Genomic DNA, 14374 nt, shown 5'->3' with positions numbered 1-14374 from the left:
AGCAGTGAACATGCAGCGGGGGCTTTAATTGGGAATAAAAATTAGAAGTCAATGTTCAGAAATCTTTTCTAATCCAAAATGTAAACAGCGAGGATTATCCACCAAACAAAACATTTCATGGCAGCCACCTCCTCCTGGTCTCAGGACAAGTCTCTACTACTGAATATACACAAGATCGGGGGGGGGGCTCGTCGCGGGACCACCTTAGAGCTTTTTCTTCTTCGTCCATCATTCAAAGTAGAAGCTGGAGGCTCTGGCCGCAGATCCTCTCTTCTGAGCATAACCCCCCCTCATCCGTGGGGTATCTACGGTTCTTTCAGTGTCGGGCCCTGGCTGAGCCCTCACAGGTTTGGGGCCCCGGCCCTACCGCTCGGTCTTCTGTATTTTACTGGCCGACACAGCTGAGGCCGTAGAGACTTTGCGCTTTTCTGCCTCGATCCGCGCCTCCTTTTTGCGCAGGTAAGAGGACATGTTGTCACACACCGCTTTGTAGAGGCTGGTGAAGGGACTCTCAGGGGTCTCGGGCCCTGCGGGAAGAGATTGGGGAAAGGACACGGCGGTTAAAGTGTTGCAAGAAACGTTAATGGTCGGGGCTAGGGGCAGGTTCCAACACGGGGGGGTTCGCACTGGCTCCAACACGAGTGGGGGTTGGGGTGCGGGGTCGTGCTGGTTCCAACACAAAGGGGGGTGGATAGGTTCCTGCACATTGGGGGGGTTGATAGTGGCAGGTTCCTGCACATAGGGGGGGTGGATACTGGCAGGTTCCTGCACATGGGGGGGGATAGTGGCAGGTTCCTGCACATGGGGGGGGGGGATAGTGGCAGGTTCCTGCACATGGTGGGGGGAAATAGTGGCAGGTTCCTGCACATGGGGGGGGGAAATAGTGGCAGGTTCCTGCACATGGGGGGGGGAAATAGTGGCAGGTTCCTGCACATGGGGGGGGGGGGGGGGAATAGTGGCAGGTTCCTGCACATGTGTGGGGGGGTGGATAGTGGCAGGTTCCTGCACATGTGTGTGGGGGTGGATAGTGGCAGGTTCCTGCACATGTGTGTGGGGGGGGGGTTAGTGGCAGGTTCCTGCACATGTGTGTGGGGGGGGGGGTTAGTGGCAGGTTCCTGCACATGTGTGGGGGGGTGGATAGTGGCAGGTTCCTGCACATGTGTGTGTGGGGGGTTAGTGGCAGGTTCCTGCACATGTGTGGGGGGGTGGATAGTGGCAGGTTCCTGCACATCGGGGGGGGTCAGACTCACCTTCCAAACGCTCCCAATTTTTCCTGATCGCCTCCGAATGTCTCTTCATAGAGGGGTCTTCTGGTACTGGCTAAGAAAAAGCAGCACATGGTCTGTCTCTCCACGTCCCAAGAGCTCACCCTCTGCCCCACAGCCTCTTCACCCCGGGCTCCCTCTGCTGCCTATACCACCACTTTGCCTTCTTGCCGGGTGCCATTCAGCGACTCACCTGCCAGCGTCCATCTGTCTGTCCATAACACACGAGGGGCCTCTCCGCATCTCTACATAAAACCCAAAGGGAAGAGGAGTCATCGAAATCTAGATCGAGGGGGGTAGAGGCGACCGAGACAAACCGTGACGTCTCCAGCCGTGGAACAGAAGAGACCGAGAACACGTAGAAGCCGCACGCCCTGCAACAAGATGGATGAGTACGGAGCCCCCAATAATACCCCCGGGGCAGGATGGCAATGATCCCTACTCGCCTCCTACGTGTCAAATCACAACACAGGAGCCGCATGTCCACCGGTCACAGACAAAGCTACCCCTCCACCAGTTACATCAGTCATCACCTGGCGCCCCGACACCCCGTCGCCCAGAAACACAAGAACCCCCGACACCCCCGTCGCCCAGAAACACGAGGCCCCCGACACCCCATCACCCAGAAACACAAGGCCCCCCCGACACCCCGTCGCCCAAAAACACAAGGCCCCCCGACACCCTGTCGCCCAGAAACACAAGGCCCCCCCGACATCCCGTCACCCAGAAACACAAGGCCCCCCGACACCCTGTCGCCAAGAAAAACAAGAACCCCCGACACACCGTCGCCCAGAAACACAAGGCCCACCTACACCCCGTCGCCCAGAAACACAAGGCCCCCCTACACCCCATCGCCCAGAAACACAAGAACTTCCGACACCCCTTACCTGTCACACAAGATGGCCACGTGCTCTCCACGAGGACAACAACTGATCCTGGAGACGGCCAATCTCTGTGAAATGAACGACCACGATTAGAAACGTTCTGAGGACTCGGAAGGGATTTATCCGGCACTTTGGCCTCCGGCGTCATGAGGAGACTCACCTGGGACTCCGGGGCCCCACAGGCAGTACTCAGGCTGATGCTGTGAACCTCTCGGCCCGTCTCGTACTCCCAGAGCCGCACCGACCCGTCCTGGAGAAGAAGACAAATTACAGAGAGGCTGAGAGGAGGGAGGGGAACCGAGGAGGCCGGAGACACGAGGACAGCAATAACAGGCAGCTCAGAGAACAGGCCTGGGAGACACCTACACCCCCCTTCTCCTCGCCCATCACTGGAGACACCTATCCTCCCCCACTCTCCTCGCCCATCACTGGAGACACCTATCCCCCCCCCCCTCCCCTCCCCTCGCCCATCACTGGAGACACCTATCCTCCCCCACTCTCCTCGCCCATCACTGGAGACACCTATCCCCCCCCTCCCCTCGCCCATCACTGGAGACACCTAGCCCCCCTTCCTCCTCCTCACCCATCACTGGAGACACCTACCCCCCCTTCCTCCTCCTCACCCATCACTGGAGACACCTACCCCTGATCCAGAGAGAAGCAGCTTGCGAGGTCCTGGAAGAACAAGCAGCTTTGACACAAACCTTTGGGGAAACGAGATCACAAAACATGACGATCACCACTGGTTGCCCCATGCCTGACACCGCCTGCCCTCACCCCCACACCCCCTTACATTGCCCCACGCCTCTACACCTCCTGCCCGTCCCCCCCATACACTGCCCTGACACCGCCTGCCCTCACCACCACACCTAGACCCTGCCCATCCCCCATACACTGCCCCAGGACCCGACACCTCCTGCCCGCCCCCCCATACACTGCCCTAGGACCCGACACCTCCTGCCCGCCCCCCCATACACTGCCCCAGGACCCGACACCTCCTGCCTGCCCCCCCCATACACTGCCCCAGGACCCGACACCTCCTGCCCGTCCCCCCCATACACTGCCCCAGGACCTCCTGCCCCCCCCTACAGTGCCCCAGGACCCGGCACCTCCTGCCCGCCCCCCCATACACTGCCCCAGGACCCGACACCTCCTGCCCGCCCCCCATACACTGTCCCAGGACCCGACACCTCCTGCCCGTCCCCCCATACACTGCCCCAGGACCCGGCACCTCCTGCCCCCCCATACAGTGCCCCAGGACCCGGCACCTCCTGCCCGCCCCCCCATACACTGCCCCGACACCTCCTGCCCGTCCCCCCCATACACTGCCCCACGACCCAACACCTCCTGCCCGTCCCACCATACACTGCCCCGACACCTCCTGCCCGTCCCCCCCATACACTGCCCCGACACCTCCTGCCCGTCCACCCCCATACACTGCCCCAGGACCCGACACCTCCTGCCCATCCCCCCATACACTGCCCCGACACCTCCTGCCCGTCCCACCATACACTGCCCCGACACCTCCTGCCCGTCCCCCCCATACACTGCCCCGGGACCCGACACCTCCTGCCCGCCCCCCATACACTGCCCCAGGACCCGACACCTCCTGCCCGTCCCCCCCATACACTGCCCCAGGACCCGGCACCTCCTGCCCCCCCATACAGTGCCCCAGGACCCGGCACCTCCTGCCCGCCTCCCCATACACTGCCCCGACACCTCCTGCCCGTCCCCCCCATACAGTGCCCCAGGACCCGGCACCTCCTGCCCGCCCCCCCATACACTGCCCCAGGACCCGACACCTCCTGCCCGCCCCCCATACACTGTCCCAGGACCCGACACCTCCTGCCCGTCCCCCCATACACTGCCCCAGGACCCGGCACCTCCTGCCCCCCCATACAGTGCCCCAGGACCCGGCACCTCCTGCCCGCCCCCCCATACACTGCCCCGACACCTCCTGCCCGTCCTCCCCATACACTGCCCCACGACCCAACACCTCCTGCCCGTCCCATCATACACTGCCCCGACACCTCCTGCCCGCCCTCCCCATACACTGCCCCAGGACCCGACACCTCCTGCCCACCCCCCCATACACTGCCCCAGGACCCGACACCTCCTGCCCTTCCCCCCCATACACTGCCCCGACACCTCCTGCCCGTCCCCCCCATACACTGCCCCGACACCTCCTGCCCGTCCCCCCCATACACTGCCCCGACACCTCCTGCCCGTCCCCCCCCATACACTGCCCCAGGACCCGACACCTCCTGCCCATCCCCCCATACACTGCCCCGACACCTCCTGCCCGTCCCACCATACACTGCCCCGACACCTCCTGCCCGTCCCCCCCATACACTGCCCCGGGACCCGACACCTCCTGCCCACCCCCCATACACTGCCCCAGGACCCGACACCTCCTGCCCTTCCCCCCCATACACTGCCCCAGGACCCGGCACCTCCTGCCCCCCCATACAGTGCCCCAGGACCCGGCACCTCCTGCCCGCCCCCCCATACACTGCCCCGACACCTCCTGCCCGTCCCCCCCATACACTGCCCCGGGACCCGACACCTCCTGCCCGCCCCCCATACACTGCCCCAGGACCCGACACCTCCTGCCCGTCCCCCCCATACACTGCCCCAGGACCCGGCACCTCCTGCCCCCCCATACAGTGACCCAGGACCCGGCACCTCCTGCCCGCCCCCCCATACACTGCCCCGACACCTCCTGCCCGTCCCCCCCATACACTGCCCCACGACCCGACACCTCCTGCCCGCCCCCCCATACACTGCCCCGACACCTCCTGCCCGTCCCCCCATACACTGCCCCGACACTTCCTGCCCGTCCCCCCATACACTGCCCCGACACCTCCTGCCCGCCCCCCCCATACACTGCCCCAGGACCCGACACCTCCTGCCCACCCCCCACCCATACACTGCCCCAGGACCCGACACCTCCTGCCCGTCCCCCCCATACACTGCCCCGACACCTCCTGCCCGTCCCCCCATACACTGCCCCGACACCTCCTGCCCGTCCCACCATACACTGCCCCGACACCTCCTGCCCGTCCCCCCATACACTGCCCCGACACTTCCTGCCCGTCCCCCCATACACTGCCCCGACACCTCCTGCCCGTTCCCCCCCATACACTGCCCCGACACCTCCTGCCCGTTCCCCCATACACTGCCCCGTCACCTCCTGCCCGTCCCCCCCATACACTGCCCCGACACCTCCTACCCGTCCCCCCCATACACTGCCCCACGACCCAACACCTCCTGCCCGTCCCATCATACACTGCCCCGACACCTCCTGCCCGCCCTCCCCATACACTGCCCCAGGACCCGACACCTCCTGCCCACCCCCCCATACACTGCCCCAGGACCCGACACCTCCTGCCCTTCCCCCCATACACTGCCCCGACACCTCCTGCCTGTCCCCCCCATACACTGCCCCGACACCTCCTGCCCACCCCCCCATACACTGCCCCAGGACCCGACACCTCCTGCCCTTCCCCCCCATACACTGCCCCGACACCTCCTGCCCGTCCCCCCCATACACTGCCCCGACACCTCCTGCCCGTCCCCCCCATACACTGCCCCGACACCTCCTGCCCGTCCACCCCCATACACTGCCCCAGGACCCGACACCTCCTGCCCATCCCCCCATACACTGCCCCGACACCTCCTGCCCGTCCCACCATACACTGCCCCGACACCTCCTGCCCGTCCCCCCCATACACTGCCCCGGGACCCGACACCTCCTGCCCGCCCCCCATACACTGCCCCAGGACCCGACACCTCCTGCCCGTCCCCCCCATACACTGCCCCAGGACCCGGCACCTCCTGCCCCCCCATACAGTGCCCCAGGACCCGGCACCTCCTGCCCGCCTCCCCATACACTGCCCCGACACCTCCTGCCCGTCCCCCCCATACACTGCCCCGGGACCCGACACCTCCTGCCCGCCCCCCATACACTGCCCCAGGACCCGACACCTCCTGCCCGTCCCCCCCATACACTGCCCCAGGACCCGGCACCTCCTGCCCCCCCATACAGTGCCCCAGGACCCGGCACCTCCTGCCCGCCCCCCCATACACTGCCCCGACACCTCCTGCCCATCCCCCCCATACACTGCCCCACGACCCGACACCTCCTGCCCGCCCCCCCATACACTGCCCCGACACCTCCTGCCCGTCCCCCCATACACTGCCCCGACACTTCCTGCCCGTCCCCCCATACACTGCCCCGACACCTCCTGCCCACCCCCCACCCATACACTGCCCCAGGACCCGACACCTCCTGCCCGTCCCCCCCATACACTGCCCCGACACCTCCTGCCCGTCCCCCCCATACACTGCCCCGACACCTCCTGCCCGTCCCACCATACACTGCCCCGACACCTCCTGCCCGTCCCCCCATACACTGCCCCGACACTTCCTGCCCGTCCCCCCATACACTGCCCCGACACCTCCTGCCCGTTCCCCCCCATACACTGCCCCGACACCTCCTGCCCGTTCCCCCATACACTGCCCCGTCACCTCCTGCCCGTCCCCCCCATACACTGCCCCGACACCTCCTACCCGTCCCCCGATACACTGCCCCGACACCTCCTGCCAGTTCCCCCCCCATACACTGCCCCGACACCTCCTGCCAGTTCCCCCCCATACACTGCCCCGACACCTCCTGCCCGTCCCCCCCATACACTGCCCCGACACCTCCTGCCCGTCCCCCCCATACACTGCCCCGACACCTCCTGCCCATCCCCCCATACACTGCCCCGACACCTCCTGCCCGTCCCCCCCATACACTGCCCCGACACCTCCTGCCCCCAACATGCTGCTCCCCGCCCGTCACCTGGTCCCCACTCACTCTCGGTGTCCCAGGCAGAAGGCAGCGATCATGTGTGGGGAGTTCCAGGCGCTGACACGGATTTTCTCATCGCGATCACACGTGATGACATAGTCACCGTCGTCACTCACGACCTGCATAAGGGACACGTAAAAAGCTGGTGACGTGTGTGTAACATGTGTTACACGTGTTCCCAGGACACAGCGCTGCGCTGGAGACCGGGATGTAGAAAGGATTTTTGTAATGTTACCATTAGAGACAGAAACTGCCCCCCTGCAGGGCATAAAGGAAACGCCGTGATGCAAAACGACTTCACCGCGAGCCACTGACAACCACACGCGGGGGGCCCCATTCCACCAACATGCAACTCCCAGCCGCTCTTCCACCCGTCCCCCTACACCTAATAGATTGCAAGCTCCTAGGAGCATTCTCACCACGTCCAGTAACATGGATAAATGCCCCAGTTCCAGGCGTCCTTCCTCCTGCGCACGAGTAACCGAAAACGAGAAGACGTCGCCGGACTTATCTGCCACCAGGACACGCTTCCCACACGCTGAGAAAGCTAGAGCCGTGCAGCGCCGGGAGACCCCCCTGCACACGGGACACAAGACTCAGATACCGGAGGTAACGGGACCCCTCATTTAAAGGGCCAATCACCACGCAGACTCGGGTGCCACCACCAAGACCCTCGACATTTGCCCCTCACCTGGTGCTGATTTTCTCCCACGTGGGGTTAGTCTGGAAGAGGACGAGTCTTTTACTGTCATCGGTCAACGCAAAATAATCCCCCGCGGGGGAGAAAGACGCGGCCAGAATCCTGTCGGAACCGGTCGGGGGGTCGACTGAGGAATCCTGCCTGCAGTGGGGTGGGGCATAACGGAGAGAGGGGAAAGAGATGGGGGAGGCATAACGGAGAGAGGGGTAAAAGGTGGGGGGGCATAACGGAGAGAGGGGTAAGAGATGGGGGGGGGCATTACGGAGAGATGGGAAAGAGATGGGGGGCATTACGGAGATAGGGGAAAGAGATGGGGGGGGCATTACGGAGAGAGGGGTAAGAGGTGGGGGGGCATTACGGAGAGAGGGGTAAGAGGTGGGGGGGCATTACGGAGAGAGGGGTAAGAGGTGGGGGGCATTACGGAGAGAGGGGTAAGAGGTGGGGGGGCATTACAGAGAGAGGGGTAAGAGGTGGGGGGGCATTACGGAGAGAGGGGTAAGACGTGGGGGGGCATTACGGAGAGAGGGGTAAGAGGTATTATGGATAGGGAAGAGATGGGGGCAGAGAGAGATCAGAGACAAAAACAAATAACAATACTGTTACTGACCGGGTCCCTAAGGGCCAACATCAAGGGCCCGGGGACTAGAGAGGAAGATGAGCTTACAGCCCCAGATAATGCCCTCGGGCCCCTCACTCACCCTGGAGTTGGGATTGGCTTCTCCAGGGAGCTGCTGTCAAACAGGAAGGAACCGCTGGGATCCCTGCAGGAAAAGCACATCAGTCAGTGACAGCACGACCAGGAGAGACGGATGGGGGCCACAGGAGGGCCCCCTGCAACATCACAACTACTGGGGGGTACGTGGGCCCTGCAACATCACAACCACTGGGGGGTTAAGGGGGCCCTGTGCAGTAACATTTCCACGGGGGAACAGGGGGCCCTGCAACATCACAACCACTGGGGGGGTACGGGGGCCCTGTGCAGTAACATCTCCACGGGGGCACAGGGGCCCCTGCAACATCACAACCACCAGGGGGCGCAGGGGCCTCTGCAACGTCACCACTGGGTTTCGCGTTAAACGAGGGACCCCCGGGTACGGAGGGGGTGAATCTGGTCCAATAAACCTCAGTATCGGTAAATTAATGACATCACTCCAAGCGTCACCCCGGATACCTCGCGCTATCACTCAGCAGAATGCTGCCTCCTATCACGCTCAGCCAGCCTGCCCGGAGCCGCAGCATGGTTGTGGGTTCTGGTTGCTCACAGACTCCACGTGGGTTTGTGTCGCTGTCGCGCTAAAATTGCGTCATCACTCGGCGCGATCACGTGACTCAACCTCTCAGGGTCAAAATGGCGGCTCTGGGTTTGCGAGCTCTTCGGGGACTGCAGGTACCGGGTGACATCATAGCTGGGCTGAGGACAGGTCGGGTAGTGACTTCGGTATGACGTCATGGGCAATAAGGGTGATGATGAAGATGTTACTGCAGAGAGAGGCTGGTTTGTAATGATGTAGAGGGACAACCAAAGGTTTGTCTTTAATGGTGTCATGGCGTAGACAGTGGCCGGTCTGTGATGATGTCATGGGGTAGACAGTGGCTGGTCTGTGATGATGTCAGGGTTAGACACTGGCCAGTCTGTGATGATGTCATTAGTGACAGCGTTTTCTTCCTGTAGGTTGTCCGGTGGCAGTTGATGAGCACGAGACCCTTCCAGTCTCAGAGAGGTAAGGTGCTCTCGCCGAGACAGCCTCGTGTTTAACGCAGGGTGGACTCCGAGGTCTGGATCCCTAATGGAGGTTTCGTCCTCCACTCCGACCGTTATCGATAGACTACGAAGCCCGCGCTCTCGCACCTGCGCAGTGACTGCCCTCCGGCAGCCGCTCCTTGTGGACTCCAATACGGGGCCGGGGTGTGACCTTTACACGGGATGGGGTGCCATTAACGCTCTCGTCTTTTTCCTCAGCCTCCCAGGCCAGAGACAGCAAGACTTTGGTCTCTTTCCCAGAGAGGGTCTCTGATGGCTCCAAGGATTCAGTGAAAGGTGAGGACATTTACCAGACGACCCCCCCACTTGAGGAGATTGTGGGCCGCGCACCGGGCAAGAACCTGGGGTCAGAGAGGGCCATTCACATAGGACCCGGCGCGTCACTCAGAGACATGCGCGGCGAAGGCTCAACCGCTAAACGAGAAGACGAACCATCGTCGTCCTCCTCTTCCTCCAGCTCTGATTCCGACTCCGAGGAGGAAGAACCGGCCCCAGGAGGATCGATGCCCAAGGACGCGAGTGGGGGGCACGGCGGGGATGTTGGGGGCCCACGGCCTCTCCCAGAACGAGGGTCTCTCCCGACACCAGGGGGCCAGAGCAGGGAAGAGCCTCGTTCCTCGCCGGCTCCTCAAGGAACGAAGGCCCCCGAGGAAGAGATCCATGACGGGATGGCTCCGGCGGATGGGGCACCACGGGCCCCCCAGCCAGGAAAAGAACCCGTAAAACCCACCCCCGCTGCCACCCTAACCTCACAGGAGGAGGGGCAGAAATCTCCAGCTGACGTTTCTCTGTTACCCGAGAGAGAGGGGCAAATAGAAGAGCCGCCTGTGTCTGACGGAGTCGGGGAGCGGGCAGGCCCCCCGTTATCTGCGGAGGCCCCAATCCCCACTGAGAGCGCGCCCGAGGAGACTCCACCTGGAACCACAGAGGAGCTTGCGGGGCCACGTGAGCAGAGATCTGTGAATTGCCCCTATCCCTGTCCATCTGCCTCTTCCTTTTTTCCACCCCGGCTGCTTAGGAAACTCTTTCCTCTAATCCCTCTGCACGCGTCTCGTGTTCAGTAAATGATTCGCTGGCGGGAAGCGGCTGCTCCGATTGGTCAGAAAAGAAGGTTGAGAAGCGCTGAATGGTAGCAAGTAGAAGCAGCCCCGCTCCTCCTCGTCTATGTTCCCTTAGAGCCCCGGTCAGAAGCACTCTCTTGCTGTCTCTCGCAGGACACGGCTCCGTTGGCTCTCTCGTGCCGGTGCTCTCTCGTTGTTCACACTGAATGCTACCTAGTAGGTCTTGCTTTGCGCCCCAAAGGCTCTCTGCTGCCGCTTTTGATGCCCGTCACATCTTGGTACGCCCGGCGCAGACACGCGTGTACAGGACGTGTTCTCGCATGCTGTACCGGCTGATTTTATAGCTCTGCGTGGATCGTACGTTTCCTCTGAAGAAGTTTTCCCTGCCGCGTCCTGTCGGAGGCATCGCGTGTGGCCCCTGCTGCCACGTGCTGTCACTGTCAGGGTCACGTATGTTTTTTTTCTGCGCTTAACACGGTTGTTTCTGGCTCAGGAACATGCGCGGTCTCTGCTGCTGACGCCATTTATCTCTCATGCTTGTGATAGTCACTGTCCGCGTGTCTCGGTAACGCTCTCTCCCCCCCTGTGTGTCGGTTAATGTTCCCGACGGTCTCTGAGCTCTCCTCTTTCTGCTCTCTCCTCAGCGGCCCCGGAGCCCCCAGCGGCGGATCGGCCCTTCGATAATTCTCGGTACCAGAACCTGCAGCATCACTCCTACGACCCGTTCACCTTCGTGGACTACGACGTGGAGCTTGCGCGCTTCCGCCTCCCTCAGCCCTCCGCGGGAAGACCGTCGCCTCGTCACTGAGACCTCTGCGGTGCGAGAGCGCGGAGCGCTGCCACGGAAACAATAAATCTGTATATATCTGTACACCGTGACTCCTTTCTGTGTCTGACGGCCGGGGTACGAGACGGCGGCCCTCGTCTCCTGCCACGTCACGTCGCTGTTGATTTAACGCGCGTTGAGTTAGACACCGGCTCGCTTGCGCTCCAGTGGAGTTACCGCACGTTGAGTTAGACACCCGCTCGCGCCGCGCTCCCGTAGGTTTATCGCTCGTTGGGTTAACAGCTGCTCGCTCGCGCTCCCGTGGATTTACCGCACGTTGAGTTAGATACCCGCTCGCGCTCCCGTAGGTTTATTGCGCGTTGCGTTGGACACCAGCTCGCGCGCGCTCCCGTGGATTTACCGCACGTTGAGTTAGATACCCGCTCGCGCTCCCGTAGGTTTATTGCGCGTTGCGTTGGACACCAGCTCGCTCGCGCTCCCGTGGATTTACCGCACGTTGAGTTAGACGCTCACGCCGCGCTGACGTGGATTTACCGCACGTTGAGTTAGACGCTCACGCCGTGCTCCTGTGGATCTACTGCGCGTTGGTTGGACACCCGCTGGACCTGCGCAGTAACAATGTTACCCGCGATAAGGTATAAATACTGACACGGTGGTCGCTCGCTGGGTCCGCATGCGCGCTCTCCAGTACTAAGAACCTCTGCCGGGGGTCAGGAGACATCCCGCCGGCCGCACGAGAGCACAGAAGACGAGGGTTTCGAAGGAAGCTGAGCCCGCAGAATACCGGCGATCGCTCTACAGGAAAGCTCTTGGTATCGTGTGATGGATCCTCCATGTGGTCGTCCTTCTGGAGTTCTGTGGCGTCTCGCTCGGGCGTGGACTTCCCCAAATTCTAGCAGCCAAGAGAACCCCGAGCTGTACAGGAGACCCGGATGAGCTCTGGATGGGGACGGGGTGAGAGACCCCCGTAGTCTGGCACCTCAAACATCACCTCAGGCCTTATCCAAGGCGATCAGCAGCTGCGGGACCATCCCTTCCGGGTGGCGAGACATTTCTCAGTAACTCTCGCGGTGGGTAACACGGCCAAGTCCGCCGCTTCGTGGCTCCGCCAGAGCGCTTCTGAGCAAAATCGTACAGGAATTGACAAAGGACCTAGAACAGCACCCAGGGGTCCATGGGCCCCCTCATGCAAACACTGGACTCGCCTCGATGGCCGCTCGCGAAGAACAGGAGTTTCCCTCTGAGGTTCTGGAATAACGTCAGGAACCGGCGAGTCGGAAGAAGACCTTTGGGCTCCACATTAAGGACCTCGTACCAACGATCGCGCATGGTGACCACGGGGTCGTGGGATTAGCATCTGGCCAACTTCCCATCACTGAAGGGGCCGTGAAAGCCGCTGCATGGATTCCTCGGGAGATGCCGGGCCGTCAGATGAAGTGCGACAATCCAAGACGCGGCGGCAGCTACGCATCAGAACCAGCGAAGCCCAGACCCAAACGGCACCGAGAGGCTGCGTCCGGACGCGAAAGGAGCTCAAACACCACAAAGCGGTTCTGCGTGGAGTCGGCCATAATTCCTCCCCGGGAAGCTGCCTAGGGGAGTCTAACGGGTGCCGGCCGTTGGGTAGCGCATCCGTTTCTTTAATAAATCTGGTGCTAAAAATATATTTTATAACACAGAAATCAGAGAAGATGCATCTTCACGCGGCGGCGCATGCGCATCCCCGGCTTCAACGCAGCATTTCCTGCCACATATTATAATCAGCATAATACAGCAATTAACCCTTTCAGGGCGAAGGCATTTCCAGCGCATTTCCCCCTCTCTGCTGCACCATCACTCTAATATTTATTAGATAACTTGTATTATTCTATATTATTATATATTAGAAGTTATTTTATTATATTATACATGCCAACATATTATATATATTGTGAAAATGTATGTTTTTGGAACATCTTCAAATCTAGGATTTTAACTTATTTTGTTAGTTACAAAGCAAATACCCATGATGGATGCCCCCTGCTGGTTACTACTGCCCCCACCCCATAGGGGCATATACTGTTAATGCCCCCTGCTGGTTACTACTGCCCTCCCCCATAGAGGAATGTACTGTTAATGCCCCCACCTCCACCCCCTGAGCCAGTAATAACCAGTAGCCCGGGGTAGAAAGCACCGCAGCCGTCTCTCTGCCGTATAAATCGCCTTTTTCATAGATATTTTTTGCTTAATTTAAAAAAAAAGAATTGATTTTAGAACTCAATGTTTACCGAATCCGCCCCAGGACGGCCAGAAGATGCGCGCTTTCCGAGGTTATAACCGCAGAGGGCACTCAGAGGAGTGAAAGGGGTTAATTCGGGAGCTAACGGCGCCCCCTACAGACCCCGATGATCTGCCTCGCAGCAGATTTCCTCCCCAGCGCCGGTTCACAGAGCTCACCTCTCCACAGCAACGGAAAACATTATATTTGCAAAACACATAAAAAGTATAATACACGAAAACATCCACACGCGTGTGCTGGCAGCCAGTCCCACCAGTAACCGGAACCGAGCATCCCGTCCGAGGGAGACGCCGCCATCGTTACGGGCATTTCCAAGGTTTATTCTCTCACAACGCTACAAAAATACAGGTCTATGATTGGGGAAGTAAAACATCACTCGTGTGCTCTGTGTGACCCTGCACGGCCCCCAAGACAGAGACCCCCGGGCCGGAGACCCTGGCATCAGATTTCCGACTGGAAGTCGGCTTAATATCATAAAAAATCATGATCCCGTCTGGGCTCCTCCCCCCTTGTCAGAGTACCTTGGCTCTGTTCATGGTGGGCTTGCCGGCGGCTTGTGGAACGGGGGAGGGGCTCTGCTCGGCAGTCAATCCTTGGAAGCGACTTGCAGTCATGTTTTAAGGTGCAAAAGATTTTGTTGCCAGTGAAAGGTTGACAGCGAGAGGCGCCAAGAAGCTGCCATACCGAGCGCGTGGCACCGAAACCACAAAGCGCCGCCGTCAGACCAGCGTCCGTTCCACCGGCTCAGTAACATGCGCGGCCGTGCACGGAGCCTGGCTCTG

General features: G+C 61.1%; 1 protein-coding gene across 1 annotated transcript; it reads right to left on the bottom strand.

Moving 5' to 3' along the window:
- Window positions 1–363: 363 nt before the first annotated feature.
- Window positions 364–8943, bottom strand: LOC149272755 (tRNA (guanine-N(7)-)-methyltransferase non-catalytic subunit wdr4-like). Its single transcript, XM_089506765.1, has 11 exons — window positions 8876–8943; window positions 8403–8465; window positions 7696–7845; window positions 7424–7580; window positions 7011–7123; window positions 2793–2853; window positions 2280–2399; window positions 2153–2217; window positions 1459–1639; window positions 1251–1320; window positions 364–527 (listed from the first exon to the last, which is right to left on the bottom strand). Exons 1-11 carry the CDS (start codon window positions 8941–8943, stop codon window positions 364–366), a joined length of 1212 nt encoding a protein of 403 aa, XP_089362891.1.
- Between the last annotated feature and the right edge of the window lie 5431 nt (window positions 8944–14374).

The sequence above is a fragment of the Sceloporus occidentalis genome, unplaced genomic scaffold (assembly GCF_023333645.1).
Source record: "Sceloporus occidentalis isolate IW3139 unplaced genomic scaffold, rSceOcc1.0.p SCAF_421, whole genome shotgun sequence".
Classification (NCBI taxonomy): Eukaryota; Metazoa; Chordata; class Lepidosauria; order Squamata; family Phrynosomatidae; genus Sceloporus; species Sceloporus occidentalis.
This window is presented reverse-complemented; position numbering and strand designations above follow the sequence as displayed.